The 20,972-nt window shown below is 54.5% G+C and overlaps 1 protein-coding gene across 6 annotated transcripts; it reads right to left on the bottom strand.

Moving 5' to 3' along the window:
* Positions 1–3,881: 3,881 nt before the first annotated feature.
* Positions 3,882–14,218, bottom strand: IFFO1 (intermediate filament family orphan 1). 6 transcript variants are annotated; one of them, XM_066341163.1, is made up of 9 exons: positions 13,513–14,218; positions 8,582–8,642; positions 8,402–8,497; positions 8,024–8,164; positions 6,924–7,108; positions 6,319–6,439; positions 5,525–5,617; positions 5,218–5,348; positions 3,882–4,647 (listed from the first exon to the last, which is right to left on the bottom strand). In XM_066341163.1, exons 1-9 carry the CDS (start codon positions 14,193–14,195, stop codon positions 4,545–4,547), a joined length of 1,614 nt encoding a protein of 537 aa, XP_066197260.1. In that variant the 5' UTR covers positions 14,196–14,218; the 3' UTR covers positions 3,882–4,544. The 6 variants fall into 6 exon arrangements, with proteins under 6 accessions (XP_066197260.1, XP_066197261.1, XP_066197263.1 ...); XM_066341164.1 differs by having other exon boundaries at positions 5,525–5,620; positions 6,331–6,439; XM_066341166.1 differs by having other exon boundaries at positions 6,331–6,439.
* Between the last annotated feature and the right edge of the window lie 6,754 nt (positions 14,219–20,972).

Genomic DNA, 20,972 nt, shown 5'->3' with positions numbered 1-20,972 from the left:
CCACTGACTATGACCCTCTGGGATCTGCTGTTCAGCCAGTTCTCAATCCACCTCACTGCCCACTCATCCAGTCCACACTTCCTAAATTTGTCGACGAGGATCTTGTGAGAGACAGTGTTGGAAGCCTTGCTGAAGTCGAGGTAGACAATATCCACTGCTCTGCCCTCATTCATCCAGGTAGTTGTCTTGTGGTAGAAGGCAATCATGTTGGTCAAGCATTGCTTTTAGTGAATTCAAACTGATTTTACTGCTCACTTTCTTGTATTCCACATGCTTAGAGAAAACTTCCAGAATGAGGTGCTCCAACACCTTGCTGGGATTGGGGTGAGGCTGACTGGTTTCCTGGGTCCTTCTTCTTGCCCTCTTTGAAGAGTGGGGTGACATTTGCTTTCTTCCAGGCCCCTCTCCTGATCACCAGACCTTTCAAAGATGACCGCTGTGGTGTTCACCAGCTCCTCAGCACTTGTGGATGCATCCTGACAGGGACCACGGATTTGTGGATATCCCCTTTCCCTAGGTGATCTCTAACCCAATTCTCCCTGCCCAAAGGAGAATCTTCCTTCCAACGTTCCTTTTCCCTCATCTCCTGGGTCAGAGATTCTTGAGGGCTGGTTTTGTCAGCGAAGACTGATAAAAGGAGGCTTTCAGTATGCCCGCCTTTTTTGTGTCCTCTGTCACCAGGGTCCCAGCTTTATTTAGTAGCAGGCCCACATTTACCTTAGTTTTCCTTTTGTTTTTATACATTTGAAACAAAGCCCTTCTTGCTGTCCTTGATATCTCCTTGGCCACACGAAGTTCCAGATGGGCCTGACTCTGACAACAACACTGTATTTTTTCCAAGTAGCCTGGATTCTACCTCTGGTGTATCTCCTTGTGTTTGACACTTCCTTGTTGATCCACAGAGTTTTCTCCTTGATCCACGGAGTTCTCCTGTCCCCTTCACTCAATTTCTTGCTCATAGGGAGAAGAATTTTGAGCCTGGAGGAAGTGGTGCTTGAATACTGACCAGCTCTCTTGGAACCCTCTTGCCTGCAGGGCCTGTTCCCATAGGACAGGGTTTCTGAGGATGAGAGCTCATCTTTCAGATGAATCCTAGGGAACATCACCAGGGAGGGGGTAGAAGAAGTGACTGCATGCCACAGGATAAGAAATACATTAAGTGGGGAGCCAGTACTCACTTAAGGAGCATGTCTGGCACTGCCTGCTGAAGTCCTTTGCCAGGAGGCTGATGTCAGCACGGGGAGCATGGAGTGCAGAGCCATAGCAGAGACCTGTGTGTCTCACTCCAGCTCAAAGGCTGATCGTGTCTCTCCGTGCCTCATGGAGCCCCTCATGCTCTCAAATGGGCCTGTCCCAGCCCAGGGACAGCTTTTGCTTCAAGGGAGGGATTCTGTGCCACTCCTGTGGCTGACAGTAAAAGTTGTGCCTGTCCTCATCTGGGTACAACAGCCTAAATGCTGGGGAAGGAGAAGGCAGAACAATCAGCAGCACCTTTCCAGACTGCCCAAGGAACTCTCTGCCAATGTGGACTACTGAGGAGTAAGAAGCTAGACGAACCAGTCTGCCTAAATATTCACTGGGAAGACCTTATTGCCAATCCAGAGATACGATCCTAAAATGATGGTCTTGGACAAATGTTCAAGATGTCAGCACTCAGCAGCCACAGTCCTGAGCTGAATGCTGACAGGGGGACTGCCCAGATGCATCCTGCCATGGAACCCCATTCAGCCAGTGCCTGGACTGTTCTTGGGCATTAAACATTCACATTAACGCACTGACACTGAGATAGACAGGACTTGATTGCTTCCTGAGCAGGCGCTGCCGAGAGGTGTCCTGAAAAAGAAGTACCATTAGGGACTCAAGAAGCAACACAGCACTGAGTAGTTCCTAGACATCACAGTTCCCAACAGGGAGCATGGTGGAGAGAAGCAGGCTCAATACTCCCCAAAGAATGAAAAGGAGCCCACAGAGAAGAAGTCAATAGATAAGAAGGACCACATCTCATTTCAGCATCAAAGGTGTGAGGTCACTGCCAGACAGGTGGGTGGCCCAGCTAACACTGGAGGCCTTGGGCTGTGCTTCCCACACTGAGAAATTGCTGAGGCAAAGGATCCATGTCACGTATCCTGCCAGAGAGATCTTGGAGGCTGTCAGACTGGTGGGGGAACAGAGCCTGTTGCTGGTGAAACAATTCACCAGGGAACAGCATCTTGCACACGTGGGTGGCAGAGATTTTGGTTTCACTGCAGAGTCCTGGCAGGCAGTGTGGGACCAGGGTCACCATGTGTCCTGGGACACGGGTGTCTAGCAGCACCTGCTGCTCCTCTGGGCAATGACTGCTTGAGGCAGAGATGTCAGTCTTTCTGTGCTTCATGCCTGAAATCTCTCAGGGTATGTACTCTGCAGTCTTGGGGGTTGCTTAAGCAGTACTAAGGCAAAGGTATGCGCATCCTGGATTATGCACAGGGGAAGCCAGAAGTTGTCAGCTACTCACAGATCTCTCCACAGGAGAGAAAGAGCCAAAAACACTGCAAAGACACCTACAGGAAAGATGATTTGCATGAAAATAAAGTGCCTCCAGGCAGGATAGGAACTGATCCCCGATCTACTCTATGTGAGGCATCATCACTTGAAAATATAAAACTGAAATAGTAAAATACTTCCTCTGGCTTAAGCTCTTTTAGGTAGAAAAATAAAGAGGGAAGAGGGAAAGAAATGGGAACAGTTGAACGAGGTGGCATGGAGGTGGGGGCTAATGGCAGGCACTGAGGCACACACCTCCCATCTACCTGCACACCCACAGAAATCCAAGGCTTCTGCTGCTTCCCAGCACCCTGCTGCTCCCGTGAAACACTTTCCCAGCTTCCTGCAAGTGAAGATGGCAGTCAGGAGTCACAGCCCAGCCACAGTAGACCACAGGCTGAGGAACTGCCATTCCCCAGCACCATCAGTGCTCCACCTGCACCCTGATTTCCTGCTCAATTCTTCTGCCATTTGCAGGGACTTGCCTCCCTGCCAGCTCAGCCCCTGCTGCAATGCCAACACATGCCTCTCAACACATCGTGCAGGCACGGGCAGAGCACCTCACCCTGTCCAAACACAGACACTGTGCTGGGGTGCACGGATGCCACCGCGCTCCCAGCTGAAGCACCCAGCAGCAGCACCACCCAGGGCACATCTACAGAGAGAAACTCTTGCATCCATCAGCCCCTATTTTATCTTCCATACCTAATCTTAGCAATGATCCAAATCTACTGCCATGTATTTTCTCTTCCCTTCAGTACCTTTAGTGGGAAGCATTTTTTCTCCAGAGCTTCAGCTGCATTGGCTGTGCAGGTTATGTCCAGTTCTCAGTGATCACACTGCCTCTCAGGAGGCTGCTCACTCCCTCCTGACATCCTGCCAGGCCCCAGCCTCCTGTTTCCACCACCGGAGGAGCAGGTGCTGCAGCCAGCCAGGAAAATGCTACAAGAGATGGTGGGACAAGGGATCTCCTACTGTGGTTACACTGAGGTGGGATGGAACTGAGGGCAGACAGGAAGGTGCTCTGGGATGTCCCGGTGTGGCAGAGGAGGCCAGGAAACAGGAAGTCACAAGCCAGGATCAGTTTCATTTTCAATCCCTCAACCTCTGCATTGATGATGCTCCAGGTTAAAAACAAGGCAGCCCACAGAGCACCAGTGCCTGTTGAGGGCCAGTGGCTCTCAGAACAGGGATCTCAGCACTGTCCCATCTGCCAGTCCCACCTGGAACGCCCAAAGGGCTGGGACTGTCCTGTGGGGAGACCCATTGATGTGGCCTTGGGATCTGATGGACGACAGCCCCACGCCAAGCCGCGCATCGCCCGCGGCAGCACAGGGAGAGCCCACACCCAGCGAAGCTGTAGAAAAGGAAATTGTCCCATTTAATGACCTCGCCCCCGTAACACAGACGTGAGCGCGTCGCCGACGGGCGGCAAAGCAAAGTGCACAGTGAGCGGGACTCGGTCCCCGCCCGGGAGAAGGGCAGGGCTCGGGGTGCCCGGCACGGCGTGCGGACCACCGGGCGCCCGGCCAGCAGCAAGGACAGCGAGAGCCCCGGGCTCCGTCCAGTTGGCACCAGTGTCAGGTCCAGTTTGCAGGGAGGTACGGCTCTCGTTCGGCTCCGTGTAGCGCAGGGAGGGCGGGGGCAGGTCAAGTGTACCAGGACGGAGGCCAGAGGAGGTGGGTCTGGGGGCGCCTGGGAACGCATCCTGCAGAACGCCACCGTGGCAGGTTTGGAGCCTCCCTGCCCGAACCACGGTTTAACCAAAGCAGGGAAAAGGGAATAGAGAAGGGGCTGAAGGCAGAGCAGCCCGGGCAAGGGCCCTCAGGTCTATCTAACTATTCCCATTTGCAACGTATCCGGCGAGGGGGTGTGTGGGATCTGCCAAGCACCCCAAAACGAGAGTGAGCCTGGGTGACAGACGTTTACCAGCAGTTCCACGTCCCTGACAATCTCTCCCAGGTGTGACTCAGGCAACCCCGTGCCAGGAAGGGGGTCCAAGGGAGCCGGGCCTCCCCTCATTATCTGATGGAAGCATCGCTGGGGGGATCACGGTCAGATTCCTCGCTCTCCTCATTCGGGGCTGACTCGCTGTTGGAGGTTGGGGTGAAGGCAGGAGACTTTCTGCAGAGAACAATAAAGGGCAGCAGTCACAGCATCACCCAGGTGTGGGCAGGGGTCACCAGAGCAAGAAGGAGAGAAGCTCCAGTGTCCCTTTGGGCATGTGCGGGTCTGCAGGAATCCCTGGGTGCTGGGAGGGTGTCCAAGGGGACACCAATCAAAAGCATAAAGTGGAGCTGTAGGAGATGCTGAAGGGCCCTGCCCAGATCAGGACTCTGACAAGGTATGTAAGGCTAGGGGTCTGTGAAAGTTCACCACAGGGGTCCCCAGCCTGGAGCCACCCTGGCACAGGACTTACACAATGTCCCTGCACAATGGCAGCTCCTCTCTCCATCAGAGGGGTCTGACTTCATGTGTCAAAAGTGACTCCTGTGTGTCTCCTACCTTCTGCAGAGGTGGCACCATGACCTGTGTGGAGGCCAGCCAGGAGCCCAACAGCCTCTGGGAACTGCCCTCTCTCCATGCCACATGAGGGCAGGGCAGGAGTACCACCCAGTCTTTCAGCTCCCTCTCACTACCACCCTGGCTTCAGGCCCAGAGCACGGGTGTCCCAGCTCTCCTGCTGAAGCTCACCTGTCCCCAGACTGGGTGATGAGCCGCCGGCAAGTCTCCATCTGCACATCCAGGCCTCGCTTCATGCTGCACATTTCCATGTACTCGTGCAGGTGCCGGTTCATGTCATTCTTGGCTGTGGCCAGTTCCAGCTGCTCAAGGGAAACGGTGCCGAGATGATGCCAGGGCAGTGGGCATGGCCAGAGTGAGGGCTGTCACCCACATGACCAGTGACCTGCTCCAGCATTGTGTCTCCCTCCCCTAGGGACCCACTCCCCCATTTCACACCCTTCTGTGCCATGGCCTCCCCATTTCCTCCTTCTCCCACCTCTATTTGGTCGATGGTTTCCTGGTACTCCTTCTCACGGCTCTTGAACAGCGACTCAGTGTCCTTGATCACCTTCTCCAGGCTGTCATCCTGCTGCTGAGGAGAGCAGACAGCAGGTTTAGAGGTAGGCAAGTGTCCAACATGAGGAACCAAAGGCAAGAGAGAGACAAATCAGAGAAAGAACTGGCAGCATTGGGAAAAGAGGAAGAAATATATACAATGTAGTACAAATAAGATAGGAGTCAGTCCTACCAACATGGACTTGAGAGACTCAGGACTCGCCACATTGGGCAGTGACCACATCAACCCGAACAAGCCCGGCATTGCACTGAAGATTTGGAGAGCACAGACCATTCCCGAGCACGACACATCCCCAGGGGACTGCCAAGGGCCAAGGATTTGGGATGACAAGGGCGTTGGCCAGACACCAAGGCCTCTGTTTGGGCAGTTTTGCTGCACAGTGGGTAGGTGGGCTGGAGAACACGAGCAAGGATCACCACAGACCACTCAAGCCAGAGAAGTCTTCTCTTCTCAATGGGCTCTGGCTCTCCACACGTGTGTGCACCCCACCCTCAGCACACCCCTCTGGCGACAGGTCCCTAGCCTGTCTCTAAAAAGGAGACTTCGACAGGGATGCTGTAATGTATTCATGCAGAAAAGGCCAGAAAGCATCTGTACAGGCCTGCAAAGGGAAAGGGGCTGAAATCTGGTCTTTGAGACAGCATCTTCCCAGGCTCAGGCAGGATCGAGTGTCCCAACCCAAGGAGACCTCAGGGCCCTGACACCACCGTTACCTCCCCCTGCACCTCTGCGGCTGCAATGGCATATCCGGAGAAGTCCTCCCAGAGGAGCAGCGTTTCTTCTGTCTCCTCCCACGTGAGGCTGTCACAGTCATCCTCAAAGTCATATTCCCTCCTGGGCACAAGGGAACAGCATATCAGCACCCAGCGGGAGAGCCACAGCAGGCAGTGGGCTGTGTCGGTGCCAAAGCCTTGCACCTGCTCATGGGCAGGGCTGCAGCTCTTGGGGGTCTGGCCAGGGTAAACTCAGGGGTGCCCAAACCCAACAGCTGATGGGGAAGGGGCTGGCTTTTCGGCCAGGAGCCCCAGCAAATTCAGGCAGAGATTCCCAAAAGGCGGGAAGGGGGGCAAGAGGAGGGGAGCAGGACCAGCTCCCACTCTCGGCATAGATGGGCTCAGGTCTCCCAGGGGGTCAGTCCCACTGTGCCACAGACCACAGGGTGAATGAACATTCTCCACAGCAGCATCTCTCATCTTGCCCCCTCCGGGAAGGGAAGCCACAGACCATCCCTACCCTCCCCATCCCAGGACCAGCAGGGAGCCTGGTGCTGGAGCCTGGCTCGACACCGTGGGCAGAGGTGCACAGCAGCCGCACTCACAGCTGGTTCAGCATCCTCTGCATTTCCTCATTGATACTCATGGCCGTGGTCTCGTCCTCCTCCTCCTCGTCAGGTTTCCGGGAGGCATCGCTCTCTGACAGCGAGGTGTCCTCGTCGCTGACCTGCTTGCGCTCCCGCTTCCGCCCCACCGAGGCTGGGACCTTAACGGGAGACAAGTGCAGAGACTACAGAAACGAGGCCGGGTCCGAGGTCAGGAGCAGGTAGTTGGGAGGAGATGGAGGGGAAAGGAATGGTGGAGGGACAGAAAGGAAGGGAAAGAGAGAAAGACAGAAAGAAAGGAAGGAAGGAAGAAAAGAGAAAAAGAGAGAGAGAAAGAGAGATGGGCTCATTATGATCAGGTTAAAGATGGGTGCAATGGATAAAACATGGTTTTAGCATTTTCTAAAATTAAAACTAAGCAACTAAAGATGGAATTTATGAATCTGATGAAAAAACAATGTGGTTTTACTGCAGAAAAACTCAAATCACCCACCACCCCAGTCCAGAGACAGGGAAACACAGTGACAGAAACAGGAAAAAAGAGACAGTCTGAAAAAGGTGAAATATGTCAATATTTAGAGTCCGACCTTTTTTAAAGAAAGTTTAAAATTTGTAAAATTTCTCAACTGAATGGAACTAACCAATTGCTTCTGTAGGGACAAAGAGCGAGACAGAAGGGCAGCAACATCCAGAAAGAGAAAAGAGACAGAGACAGAGAAGAGAGACAGAGAGAAGATGACGGAGAGGGGAAGGGAAAGGAAAGAGATGGAATTAGAGACAGACGCTCAAGCAACTTGTCTCCCTCCTGCAGCTGTTCCCCTAGCACTGTGGGGTCCCCGGGCCCAACACAACAGGTCAGCAAGAGGTTGAGGGGACTCTTGATGTCCAAAGCAACATCTGGAGCTTTCTACCTCCACTCTGTGCCCCTTCTGCCTGGTCCTCCCGAGAGAGACAGAAAGCAAGGGACTGCAAGGACCAAGGGTGAGGGTGACCGAGTGTCTCCCCTAGCAGGGGGCTGGTGTTGTCTCTTCTACCTCCTTTGGGATCTCTCCTCCCCACAGCTGGTGGCTGAATCTGGAGCAGCAGCAGGCGCTTCTCACCTGAAACATCTTGATCATGTCCTCGCAGTTCCGCTGCTGTGCCACATCACACAGCTTGGCAGTGATGTCGATGCGACGGCAGATGTCCATGTCCACCTTCATGGCCTTCTCCTGGATCTTGGTGTCCAGCTCCGTGATGTTCTGAACCCACAGCACCACAGGAAGGGGACAAAGGAGGAATATTAGGCAAAACAGATGGCAATAGGTGCCTGCCTTCCCCCCTCATGCAGGACTGCTCCAACATCCCTGCTTTGCTCACTGTGCCCTGGACCAACCCTGCCAGTGCTGGATGGGCCCCACCAAGGAACTGCTTTTCTACACAGCCAGACCATTTGTAGAGGACACTGCTGTGGGGTTGGAGAGGCATTAGGGACTCACATTGCTCATCAGTCCCTTGAAGACAACAAGCTCTGCCTTGAGCTGCTCCACCTTCATGGCCAGCTCCTCCTGGCAAGCTTCAGCCTCCTGGGCTTCCTGCACCAGGGAGAGAGAGATGTGCAAATATGCACCAGTGTGGGGCAGCTGGGGTGCAGGGGAAGGGGGAACAGCAGTGCTCACCTCCTGCAGCTCAGTCACCCGGTCCTGAAGCTGGACACGCACCGTGTACTCCTCTTCCCATCTAGGGAGACAAACGCTGGTCAGATCCCATCGGCCTCGCCTCGCTGGCTGCCAAAGGGAGAGGACGGAGCGGCAGCTGCTCACCCCAAAGCTATCCGAGAGGGGGGGATGACAGCACTGGGCCGGGAAGGAGAACGTGCCCAGGAATGCATGGCCTCTTGTTTTCAGGCAATGGCAGCTGCCAAGCCCACTGACCCCCCCGGCCACGAAACCTGCCCCACCACAGCCACCCGCCTGCGATGGGGGGAGCTGGGGACACTGACCGCAGGCTCTGCACGGCAGCTGGGCTGCACGCCCTGCCACACCGGGGCTGGCCCATCGCCCGTCACAGCCCACGGCCTCTCCATCCCCCTGAGCCCCACAGCCCCGGGCACAGCGGCTCCAACACTCAGCAACAGGTCTGCAGACGTACTGCAGAGTTGCCGTCATCTGCATCACTTTTGCGACCATGTTTGTGTGTCTGCAGTGTTGCAGTTCAGGCTGTCCAGAAACACCAAACCCCGATCTCGACACCAAACCACCTCACAGTGTGAGTGACCACGACGTGCATGAAGGGCTGCTCTTCTGCCTGTCCCAATGCAGAGGGCTGCCCTGTGCCAGGCCACACTGCCTGGGCAGGGGGCACAAGACTTCTTGGCTCTGCTACTGCGTAACAGGTCGGATTGAAGAATGCTGTTTCATCCCACAAGGAAGCAGGATGGATTGTGCCACTTTATGCCGGGCTGTCCAGTGGGTATTGGGCTCTGCAGCTTTGCAAAAAGCAGAGCTGCAAGGCGCCCAGCCTTGCTGTACAAAGACACATCCCCTAGCAATTATTATATTATATTTCACTGCATGAGATCAAGCTCTTGGGTCACGCTGCAGTGTTGGCCCAGCCCACGGTCTGTTGGGAGGCCATCAAGCCATACTGCTCTTGGCTAAATGACGATCCCATAGAGCAGGGGGGTTGGCATGTGCTGCGGTGCGGCATGGGGCAGGGCTGCTGCAGTCTTACCCAGCTCCTGGCTCTTTTGGGAGAGTCAGATTTTTCCAAGAAAGTGAGATCGCTCTGGGATAGCGACCAGAGCTGGGTCCTTCCTGGTGCTGTGAGGTCTGGTTTCTATTTAGTGCCTGCAAGCACCGACACAGGCACTGTGACTCTGCACAAGGATGTGAAAAATCTCTCCTCTCACTTAATCACACCAAGTTTGAACAATAAATCCTAAAGTCTAGGAGGCCAGAAAACATATGAAAAACCCTCACATTTGTTATCTGAGGGTATCTGGACAATCTGATGATGTGGGAGAGCCCTGGCTTGTGAATTTCTAAGCTCTTAACACTGATCCTTACTCAAACGAGGACAAAAGTGTGCACTCCTTGTGTAGGTGTTGGATCCATACCACAGCTCCAGAAGGGTAATCAAAGAGTGTTCCCATCCCTTTGGAGAAAGAGAGATGAAGGGAAAAGAAACGAGAAAGTTAAAAGGTAGAACTGCCCTTATATGGGAACTGCTCAAACAAAGCCTTCCTCCCCAGGGACAAAAACGTCTTCCACCAAAAGAAAAAAATTTCAGCATCTTTCTCAGTGTGGCACTGCCTCTTTTTCGGTCCCCGCCTCCCTCTGGGTCTCTATATAGCCCAGACTCACTGGGGACATAGAGCATAGCTGCAAATCCTGAGTTCATTTCACACCAACGTTATGGAAGATGAGCGCAGGTCACACACACACCAGCTAAAAAGGCAGGAGAAAACAGCTCTGCACCCCACCGGGGACAAACCCAAGCACCCATCCCTTGCAAACCTCTCTCCTGCTCTTCTCCTGCCTGGCTCCTTCTGCCCTGCTCCCTCCTGCAATGCACCACTCCTAATAATAACCTGCCTGCAGCACTGCGCCCACAGCCCCGCACGGCCGCCGGCCGCTGCCAGGGTGCTGCCAGCTGGAAGTGAGACCACCTCACACAACCCCACGGCCACCAGCACAAGCCAAGGGGAGAGGGGAGGCCCCTCCTGCACTGCTGCAAAGCAACAACCTGCCCAAAGGCACACAGCGAGGGCAGGGGGGTCCCAGCTGCACGCAGACCTGACCAGCTCCTCTCCAGCGACGGGAAAGCTCTCCCAAAGCCAGGGACGAGAAAAGATGCAGTGCTGTCTGTGCCAGACGTGTCCCTTCAACGAGTTCACTTAGAAAAATCAACAGTTCTCCCATCTTTAAAAATCCTGCCCACTGCAACAGGCACTGGGGTGCTTTACCCCATCCTGCAAGGTCAGTGCACACTGGGGCTTTGGGCTGCTCGGGGCCTGAAGCTCCATTTATCCCCTCTTGCCACATCTGAACTATGTTTGAGCTCACCTTAATGGGGATGGCCCTGCAGCCTGGCACAGCTCCTCGCCAATTACAACAACAAAAGACCTTCTTGAAGCATTTTAATAAACAAGGGGGCTTATAAGAATGATTGAGAGACTTTGTACCAGACCTTTTGCCTGCAGTGACAAGAGGCGAAGGTTTTAAACTGAAAGAAGGCAGGTTTAGACTGGTCATAAGGAACAATTTTTTATGATGGTGGTGAGACACTGGAGCAGGTTGCCCAGAGAAGCTGTGGATGGCCTATTACTGCAAATGTTCAAGGCCAGCACTTTGAGCAACATGATCTAGTGAAACCTCACAGCAGTGAGACTAGACTAGGTCACCCCTAAAGGTCTTCAACCCAAACCATTCTGTGGCTCCAACACAATGACTCCACACCCCCAGCGTGTCCTTGCAACATTCAAGATAAGAACTACTTGTGATTACAGGTAGCAGGTGTAGGAGACAGCACAAACCTGATGAGAGTCCCAGATCCCATACAGCACTTAGCAGGTCTGTATGACAGTCACAGGCACCCTTTGCCTCCATCCAGGCCACCTAATTTCAGTCTGCTCCTCCCAAGCGCAGCTCCTGTGAGCCTCTCTCCTGCTGCTGCAACTATCCTCATCCCTCCCTATATCCCTCACAGCCCTCCTGGACCCCTGACTTGAATTCCAGGTCCTGTGTATCCAGAGAGAAGTTCCTGCTGCACTGCTCCAAGTGCTGTCCTGAAAAAAGCACAAGCTCCAGCATCCAAGCCACTGGGTAAGAGAACTGGGAAGTCCTGTGTTAATATGGCCTCTTCCATCTGTCCCCAGGCAGGTGGCAAAGGCATGACACCAGCTGCACTGTCCCCATGGCAGATCACAACCCACTGTGGCAGGGAACTCTCAGCTCCCAAGGGATGTTGGTCTCAGCCCCTAGGATGGAGAAGGGGGTGGAAATGGGATCCCTCTGTCCCATTCCCCTGTTTGGGACCTGACTGTACCAGTCACAAAGTTCCCAGTGCTGGATAGGGTCTGGGGGTGGGGTCTGCTTTCCCCCAGCTCCTGGTAACACACTCCAAAAATAGATCCCACCAATAACATTGGCTCATAGCAGCTTGTGGTGCCCCCCCATCTCACCCTCAGCAGTCCCCCTGTCACCCCCTCTGCAGCCTTCCCTGAAGCTCACTTGCCAGAGCAGGACAACCCTGAAAAGCTTTCCATTCTCCCAAAGTTTCAGCAGCACCAACAAACCCAACTTGGTCCTGTCTGGCTGACTCACTTTGAGGCTCGAGCTTTTCTGGCCAAAAAACTGGCTCCACCTTCCCACTCTCTGATCTGAAAATCCTTCTCTGGATTTTCCTCTCTCTGACCTCTGGCTTAATACTAAAAGGCCTTAGGTACATGCAGCAGTTGGTGGGTAAGAAGAGATGCCAACTCTTCCTTTCCACGTGCCTCGCTCAGTGCCTTTGGAGCATCTGACAGGCAAGTTTGCTCAACCTAAGCCTTATAAAGCCAAAAGCATAAGGTGTCATCTTGGCACCCCAGCCTTGATCCTTGCACCGGAGCCCACGGCTGTGCAGAACCGGTCAGTGGCACGGCTCCCGTGGGGAGTTGGGTGTGGAATCACAAACTTTCTAACTGCTTCTAAAGCATCATAACGTGACTTCTGCAAAAACCCCGACCCAGTCACTGCGCTGGTGTCAGTCGGCAGTGACGCTCCCACCGGCCCCGCGCTCTGACCCCGCGACGCCGGCCCAGCCTGATCTCATCCTACGTGCGGATCCGGGAGCAGCCTCGGACACGGCCTGACACAAAAGGACGGCCGGCAAGAGGCGAGAGCAGCGCCCAGCCTGCACGGGAAAGAAGAACCGGCCAAGAGATTAGCTTTGCATTCTGCTTCGCCCTTCTCCAAGGCACGTGCCAAGCCACAGCTATTTTGGGTGGAGAGGAAAGCCCCCGAGGAGTGGGGTGTCCTGCCTCGGCTCTCTGCTGCTGAGGGGGCAGCTGGAGAGCACTGGCGAGGGAAAGGGCCCAGGAGAGGCAGCCACCCTGCTGAGGGGCTTCTCAACACCTTCCGACACATCCAGAAAACTCTTCCCGGCGGCCTTCTCCAATCCGAACCCGCTCACTGCTGCATGTCCGCCTTCCTCACCTACTTTCAGACTGCTCCTCCTTCCTGAGCATTTCCAGATCCCCTCGGCTTTAAAACACAGCTCCCGGAACCATTCCTGGAGTTATTCCTTCCCTGCCTGGAGAAGCATTTCTAGTCCCTCGTGCCAGGTTGGTAAGATGGAAAAAGGCTCAACGAACATCCCGAGAGGGTTCACACACCAGGCGGCAAGGGAGGAGACCCGTACACAAACAAATGCTTTCAGGGCTCCACAGTTTTCCTCACGCTGCCTGCAGCCCGTGCTCCCGAGAAGTCTGGCCAGGACTGCCGCCTTCCCTCCGTGCTTCTCCCGCACATCGCCCACCGGGCAGAGCCCTGCAGCCTCCCCGGCCGTAGTGTCGGTGGCCCGGGGACCGCCGCTGGTGGCCCTCGCTCCCGCCGCCCCTTCTCACCTGCGCTTGTACTCGTCGCGCTCCCTCTTCACCTTGGCCAGCACGTTGTAGAGCGCTCGGATCTCGGGGGTGATGGTGTCGATCTGCACACCCACCCCGTCGGGGTGGACCCAGGAGACGCCGGGTCCCTGCACCAGGGTGGTCTCGGGCCCCGGGCCCAGGCGCCGGGCTTGCGAGAAGGACCAGATGGTGCCGGGCATGAAGCGGGAGCCGGCGGAGAAGGCGGAGGGCTGGCCGGGACCACCGGGGCGGGAGCCGGGGGACCCCAGCGCCCGGGCCGAGCCCAGCCCCAGCCCCGGGCCCAGCCCCAGCCCCAGCGTGCGGATGGGCCCCACGAAGCCGGTCTGCACCGCCTGGTCCCGGCGCGGGGGGCCGCGGCCGCGGCCGCCCGCCCCCTCCTCCAGCGCCTGCTGCAGCTGCTTCTCCAGCTGCCGGTTGCGCCGCTCGAGCTCGTGGACCTTGGCCAGGAAGCAGCGGAACCGCAGGTTCAGCGTCTTGAGGACGCTGATGTTGGAGCCCAGGTCGTTGCGGAGGGCCATGGCGGCGGGCGGCGCGGGGAAGGGGCCGGCGGGCGGCTCCCCGGCCAGGGGCTCGGCGGCGGGCGGCGGCGGCAGCTCGGGGCCCGCCAGCCCCTGCTGCTCCTGCGGCAGGAGGAAGAGGTTGGGGCCGAAGAGCGGGTTCATGGCGGCGGCGGGACGGGGCGGGGAGCGCCGGGCGGGGGGGATGCGCCCGGCCGGCCCCGGCGGCGGGGGCGCGGCTTCCGCTGCGGCGGGGATGCGGCGGCGGCGGCGGCGGGCTCCGAGAGCCGCCCCCCGCTCCCCGCCGCCGGCCCCGGGCGGAGCGAGCGGAGCAGGGGACACGGCAGAGCCTCCCTTTCTTCTGCCGGCCCCCCGGCTCTCCCCCCGCCCAGGGGCGGCCTCCCCGCAGGGTTTCGGGGCGCCCCGGGGCGAAGGGACGCGCCCCGCTCCAGCAGGATTCCCCGCAGGGAGGTCCCTCTCCGGCACCGCTAGCTGAAGCCCCGCCTGGTACCGATTTCCGTAACTAGCTCAGCCGCAGCACAGTGTGCCTCTGCCTCCTTTTTAATATTTTATTCTTTTTTTGCATAGAATTCAGCGCTTTCCCAGTTATGCCCTTAAAGAGGGCATAACTTTGCCTCTGCACCCCAAACCTTCGCGTTGTCCTCTGTGGAGGCCTCAAGACAGCCGTGTCCTTGCTGTGCCAGCAGCCCTCCTACGGGGAGCTGCCGCTGGACAATGGCGAGCCGGCGGGCAGAGGAGGCTGTGTGGAGGCAGCCTCTCAGATATCATGCTCGGCTTGCAACTGGCCTCCTCCTTCCTTGTTCACAAAGCAGCCTCGGGTCTTGTTTCATGTCCCTTATTTTAGCCTCCTTTAAGTCATTCTCTCTTACCCCCTGACCCCGACCCCAGGTGAGTTTTGCCGAAAGCGCTGCCATCGCCCCTCACCCCATTATCCGGTGGGTGGAGACTGCGCACAAACCGATCACGACATAAATATTTTATGGATGCGGACACCTGTGTTCCATCGCTGTCTGTGTGCTCCCAGCCTGTTCCCCCAGGACTTCCACTGAGGAGCTGTGCCACGCGTGACACTTGTGCAAAGCGGCTTCTTCTGATGTCTCAGCTGAGCCATCAGCAAGGGGTTTGAATTCAAAGGGACACCCAGCGACACACTACTCTGTGGAAGGGGCTGGGCATGCTCCAGCGGGGGGACTGTGCTACAGCCCTTCCCGTGGGACCAAAGGTAAGGCTCAATCCACACTGCCAGGAACTTCCCAGCTCCACTGAGGACGGCCAGCTTTGTGAGTCTTGACCGGGAGTCTGCCTATTGTGTGTTCCCTGATGCTTCTCTTCCAGGGCTACAGGTCTCCTCCATTGCTCTTCTGCCATCCTGGCCTGAGAGTGGGCCAAATCAAATTTGTTCCCCTCTCCTGCCTTGCTGTGTCCAGCATCAGTTATATCCTGTGGCCTGCCTATCTCCCCTGCCCACAGCTCAAGGCTCCCCGCAGTAGCCCCCAACTGCATTTATAATACTTTCCTCCCCTCCAGAAACCATCTGCATCCTCTCTGGCACACCCATGACCACCGGAACTCGGCTGGATTTCAGTCCCTCTAAGATGGGCTAAGACTGGAAAAGAAGTGAGCCTTTATCTTCTGTCACCTCCTTTTTAATGCTTTTCCTTTTCTCAACGAGATGTTCCCTTGCGCTGCCTCTGACTAGAGAGGCTGAGTGGTGGCAAGCAGTGCTTTTGTCCAGGAAGAGGAGGGCAGGAAGGCTTTCCTCGTGGACAGGCAGAAGAGATCCCCATCTTCCAAAAACCAGCACTGCAACAGCAGCTGGTAGGGAGCAATGTGCCTGGCAGCAACGCTACCAAATAAACAGCCAGGGAAAAGAGAAGGACAGATGGACAAGAGGGATCCTGGTCACAAAGCTTGTTTTGAAGCAGCAGTGACAGCTCCAGCTCAGAAACCTCCCAGCATGTGACCTTTAGCCACCGCTGACTCCCTCCTTCCTGCTGCCCCGTCCTGTCACCCGCCCCCCACGCTGCCACAGCCTGCCTGTGTGCCTGGCAGCCCGTGCTTTCTGCCAGCATCCTCCCCCCTCACATGCTCCTGGTGTTACCCCTCCACACCCTTGCATCTGGGCGAGCAGGGTCAGACAGGGGGGATCTGCTGCTGTGTGCAGCCAGCGAGGAGCACAGGCAAGAGCAAGGCCACAAACTGTGCAGCAAGTGCTTTCCCAAGCTCTGCTTGGGCTGCTCCTGTCCGGCTGGGGAAACCCAGCAAGTGGAGCTGATTAATGGAATGCCAGTGGAGGAAGGCATTGCCATCCATCACGAAAAGTTTTTTTTTTTTTCCAGGAGGCCAGCACAGCACTGGAGCAGGTGGTGGAATCTCTGTCTGTGGTGGTTCTTGGGGCTCGGCTATGCAAATCCAGTGATGTGACCTGGTGCCGGAACAGCCCTGGTTACGGCAGGAACTGGGCTCCAGCACCTCTTCCCACCAACACTCCTGCTGTCTCCTGGACAGGAGGCAGTGTGGAGCCTCCTTTTATCTCTAACTTCCCTTGCTTAGGATACTTGCTGGAGTAAAGGATTCTTACTAATGCTGAAGATGACTGGGGAAAAGGGCCAGCCTATTCTAGTTACTCCTGCAGAAGCCCAGAAACTAGCGACAATCCTGCTACCCAGGGGACCAGAGCACTCCTCTGGGCTTAAATCTCACTGCAGCACACCTCCTTCTTATCTTCTCTTGGTTCACCTGGCACTTCTCCAGACCTTCTGACTACTCCTGCCCCCAGTTTATCAGCTCAGGGTCAACAGTGGCACTGCTGGACCACAGGTGCTGACATGCAGAGCTGCTCATTACATCTCTTAAAATCGTACCTGTAGCCAATGTGGAAAAAGACGCTTATTCACAAACATGGTGGTATATATCTTCTTTCTATAGATTTTAACGCCAAGAAAGAAACACTGCATTTTCTGACCCTGTGCAAAATAGACGGTGCAAATTCCTGTAGTTCAGATCAGGTACTTGTGTAGGAGTCTGTCTCTAATTGCTGACAGCACAGTAAAAAGAGATTAGGCCTCTACCACTATCCTCCATGGGCAAATCAAGGCAGGTTCCCCAGGCAGCAACCCCCTATTAAAATCACCTGTCTCCTTTGCATTTCCCCAGCTTGTGACATCCATTACCAGGCTGAGATGCTCCTCCTCTCCCAGATCTCAGAAGTTCTTGGTAGCTAACACATCCTCCTTGCAAAGGTATTTCATAGGTGAAACCTGTCCAAATGGGCTCCACAGCTTTCACAGAGGCTCTTTTCGTAAGGCATAGGTCTCCTTGGTGTGTCTGTACCCCATCTCCTTGCTCCCTCCAAGTACCTCAGTGTTACCTTCTCTCTTGCACAGCATAGCTGAAATATTTCTGTGTAAACTCTCCAAGTCTTCCAGCTTCCAAGATCCTTCACTAAAACTGACCCATGAAATTGCTTCTATCCACAACCAGAGGGAGGTGTTGCAATGAACACACAACTTTTGGGCCTGGCAAAGTCATCAGCCCAGTCAGCTGCCTGGATTTGGAAATGTGGAGAAATTGGTGCAGAGGAGCAGCTGCCACCAGTGGCTGGGTGGTCGCCACACTTGACAACACACAGAAATGTTCCCGTCTAACAGCAAAGGAGGGAATAAAATTTCTTCTAAAAATACAGAAACACCAGTCCAGGAGGGAGTTTTGGAGCCAGGTCCTCATAAGAAGGCAGCTCTAGGAAGTACCGAAGCCTGGGACCTAACTGACCTTACCTTCTCAGCAGTTCCCAACTGACTCCATCAGGCAGATGGGACTTGCAGACATCCTCCTCAGGAGCTCTCCACATCCTCCCTAGCAGGGATGGGCAGCCTGGAGGAACAAGGCCCACTGATGGGACTTGGGCCATTTGTGGATTCTGCCCCTACAAAAGTGCCTGTATCTCTGGGTGTTAGGTGCAATGTAATGTGTGCACGAAGATCCAAATTTCATACCCAAGTCCCTGAGGTGTGCAGTGCAGGATTTCAGCCCCTTCCTCGGGATACAGCCAGACATGAGACAATGCAACCAGAGGCAGCACGCCCGGCCCAGAACAGACATTACAGCACATGACATCACTGGAGCCAGTGACCGACCCCCATCGCTGCTGGAGTCTCTTCTCTTTCCATTACGCACTCTTGTCCCCAGAAGTCTGCGTTTTCCTTCCTGCCCCACCCCAAGGGTGCAGCAGTGCAGGCCCTGGCTCTCCCTGCTGGCCTGCAGAGGGGAGCTGGCAGCACTTTGCAGCCTGCAAGGCAGGAGCTGCCAGCTGGCTGTCTTCATTGTGCCCTGATAAGGCTTCTCCAACAGACTCCCAGTTTGGGGAGAAGGACTGCACACAGCACAGTGGAACAGATATCACGACTTCTCTCAACAAGCTTTTAATCTGTGACAGCATTTTTACCCCTCAGATCTGCTTTCAATCCTTGCTCTGCCTCGGTTCTTGCTTTGCTCTGTCTCAGCTCTCACAAGCCACGTTATCAGCAGCTTTCAGATATTAAAACACATTAAAGGAAGGTACTGAAAGATGATCCAGCAGTCACATTTTCCAGAAATCTCAGCTTGCAGGTAACAAAAGATTTCCAGAGAAGGAAGGCAGCTGCAAGCACAAGCCTAATGTGTCACAGCCTTGTACCAGAATGCAGGAGAAACCACCAAGCTTTGTCCCCAGCTGCTGCACCCCCAGGACTGCCTCTGAAGCTCGATGGCGGCATTTCAATGTCTCACTCAACATTCCCTCTCTGAGCAGCAGTAACTGCAATGGCTGAAATCAAGAGCAGGAGATCAAACCACCAAAGAGAGATGAAAATTCCTCCCATCTCTTCCCAGCTGTAACAAAAGGCTTGCAGGCATACCAAGTGATTGGAACAATGCTCAGCAAGAGAGAAGTTTTATTGACAACAGTTAAAACACCATTTTTGCATTTCATAAAGCATAATCCTGCATTCCAGGGCTGAAATTCCATCATAATTTGGACATTGCTGGAAACCAGACAGTTACCTCGGGATCCCAACCAGGAAAACTCTATCCCTGCTGCTGGGATTATTAGGATAAACTGGTTCTCAAGCTGAGGCTGCACACTCACATAGTTACCTCAGCAGGCAGCAGCAACAACATGGGACAGCTCAGCATCACTCCCGAAAGGACAGGCCCAGGGCTTAAAGAGGCTCTTGCTGCTTCTCTCACCAAAACTTGGAATCCATTTGTCCTCTCTGAACATTTCCCAGTTTTACAGTCTTTATGCAGATGGGGCTACCAGAAATGCAGTACTGAAGCAGTAATTCCTTCCCTTGGGTGCTATTGCACCCAGCATTTATTTAATTATACTGAAAGACACCAAAAATCTTCCCTTGGGTCCTCTGTATTCAACAATCCAGACCTCATCACACAAGCCCGAAGTGGGACAGTTGCATTCAGAGGCTCCTCCCTGACCTATTTCACTGGGGAAACATGGGGAAAAGGTTAATTTTCAGCTATGAAGATATTTGTTTAATGGCTATTCAACACAAAATGATAAAGTCAGCCCCCCCAATCCTTCCCCACTCTAAACAGAGTTATAATAAATAAATCACACAGATAGATAAGCTCTAAAAAGCATAAGATAACAAGGTCTGTAACAAAGACCAGGACTCCTGAGACACTGAGAGATCGAACCATTACAGGAATCACTCAGCTGTAACCTTAAAGAGCTCCAGCCAGAAACTTCACAAGTGGTAAAAAAGCAGCATTATCATGGGCTTTGTGGGAAAGAGCAGATCTGTGATGGGATGTTTGAGGGTAACTGCAGGACCGTGTAAAGTTTATCATGGAATGTTTCAAGATTATGGGAGCAAAACCTACTATGGGATGTTGAGGGTAGGGATAGAAGGAGGTGAAAGGGAGGCATCAAGCTAAATCAGGGAGAATTGAGCATGGGAAATGGAGAGAGGAATAAAAAGGAGCCAGTCACATGGGTACTGGCTGCTGGTCAGTGTGCCTGTGTGGCTGAGCCCTGCTCCCAGTTACCACGGTCTGTCCTGGCCTCGCATTAAGCTAATCCCAGCCATTTTCCCTGCACGCACACACGCTGCCAGTCCCATAGCTAACTGCAAGCTGTGCTAGCCTGCAAACAGGAAAGGAGGTCTGAGAGCCAGGCAGCAGACAGACCACAAGCCTGAGAACCAGCTGCCAGTGACCCACCAAAGTGTGGGCAGACAATCTACCAGCACAGCCCAGCTTTGATGGGTCAGGGAGCAAGACAAGGATTAGGCCTTTTTCGTTGCTCATGTTTTTTTAAGTGCTGTTTTGTGTTTCCCTGGGCACCCATCACAGCAGGTTCCCTCAGTTTCTGCTGATCACTCTGTGCCTGGTGGCATTGGTAGTGAGTGGGAAAGCTGCAGCCTCACATGTAGCAGACCAGGACATTTAAAGAGCAACAGTCCAGACAAAAAAGCTTGCTATGTCTTAAGGAGAAGCAGTTGCATCTGGGTGAACATAAAGGCAAAAAGAACTTCAGTGCACAACTCCACAAACCCAAAGCAATCTCTGCTCAAGTCTGGGAGGCCAAGAACTGAGACTGCCAGGGACCAGAAAAATGATGAAATGGGGACAGTCACAAGAGTGAACTAAGTGACAACAGGGAACTAGGGAACCACTGGGCTAGAGCCTTGCCCAGACAAAGCACTCAGCTGACAGCTCCACACAATACAGCCTTCATGCAGGCAGCAAGGATTTCAGCTCCCACTGCTTCTTCACAAACATCCCTGTTGTAGGGAATAAGGACAGACACCAGAAATGCCAGAGCATCAGCTTGGAGTAAGAGCGGTTTCTGATGCAAAGGAATAAGGAGATGCAGTAGAATTCCGCATTCTGTGTTCCAAGGAAAAAGAACAAGACTTGAGC

Source organism: Sylvia atricapilla, chromosome 2, assembly GCF_009819655.1.
Source record: "Sylvia atricapilla isolate bSylAtr1 chromosome 2, bSylAtr1.pri, whole genome shotgun sequence".
In the NCBI taxonomy this organism is placed as follows: Eukaryota; Metazoa; Chordata; class Aves; order Passeriformes; family Sylviidae; genus Sylvia; species Sylvia atricapilla.
This window is presented reverse-complemented; position numbering and strand designations above follow the sequence as displayed.

Coding starts and splice junctions, on each gene's coding strand:
- IFFO1 (XM_066341162.1), bottom strand. CDS start 14,195: ATGAACCCGCTCTTCGGCCCCAACCTCTTCCTCCTGCCGCAGGAGCAG. Junction 8,498..8,581: donor GGGTGACTGAGCTGCAGGAG/GTGAGCACTGCT, acceptor TCCCTGGTGCAG/GAAGCCCAGGAGGCTGAAGC. Junction 4,648..5,217: donor ATCACCCAGTCTGGGGACAG/GTGAGCTTCAGC, acceptor TGTTCTCTGCAG/AAAGTCTCCTGCCTTCACCC.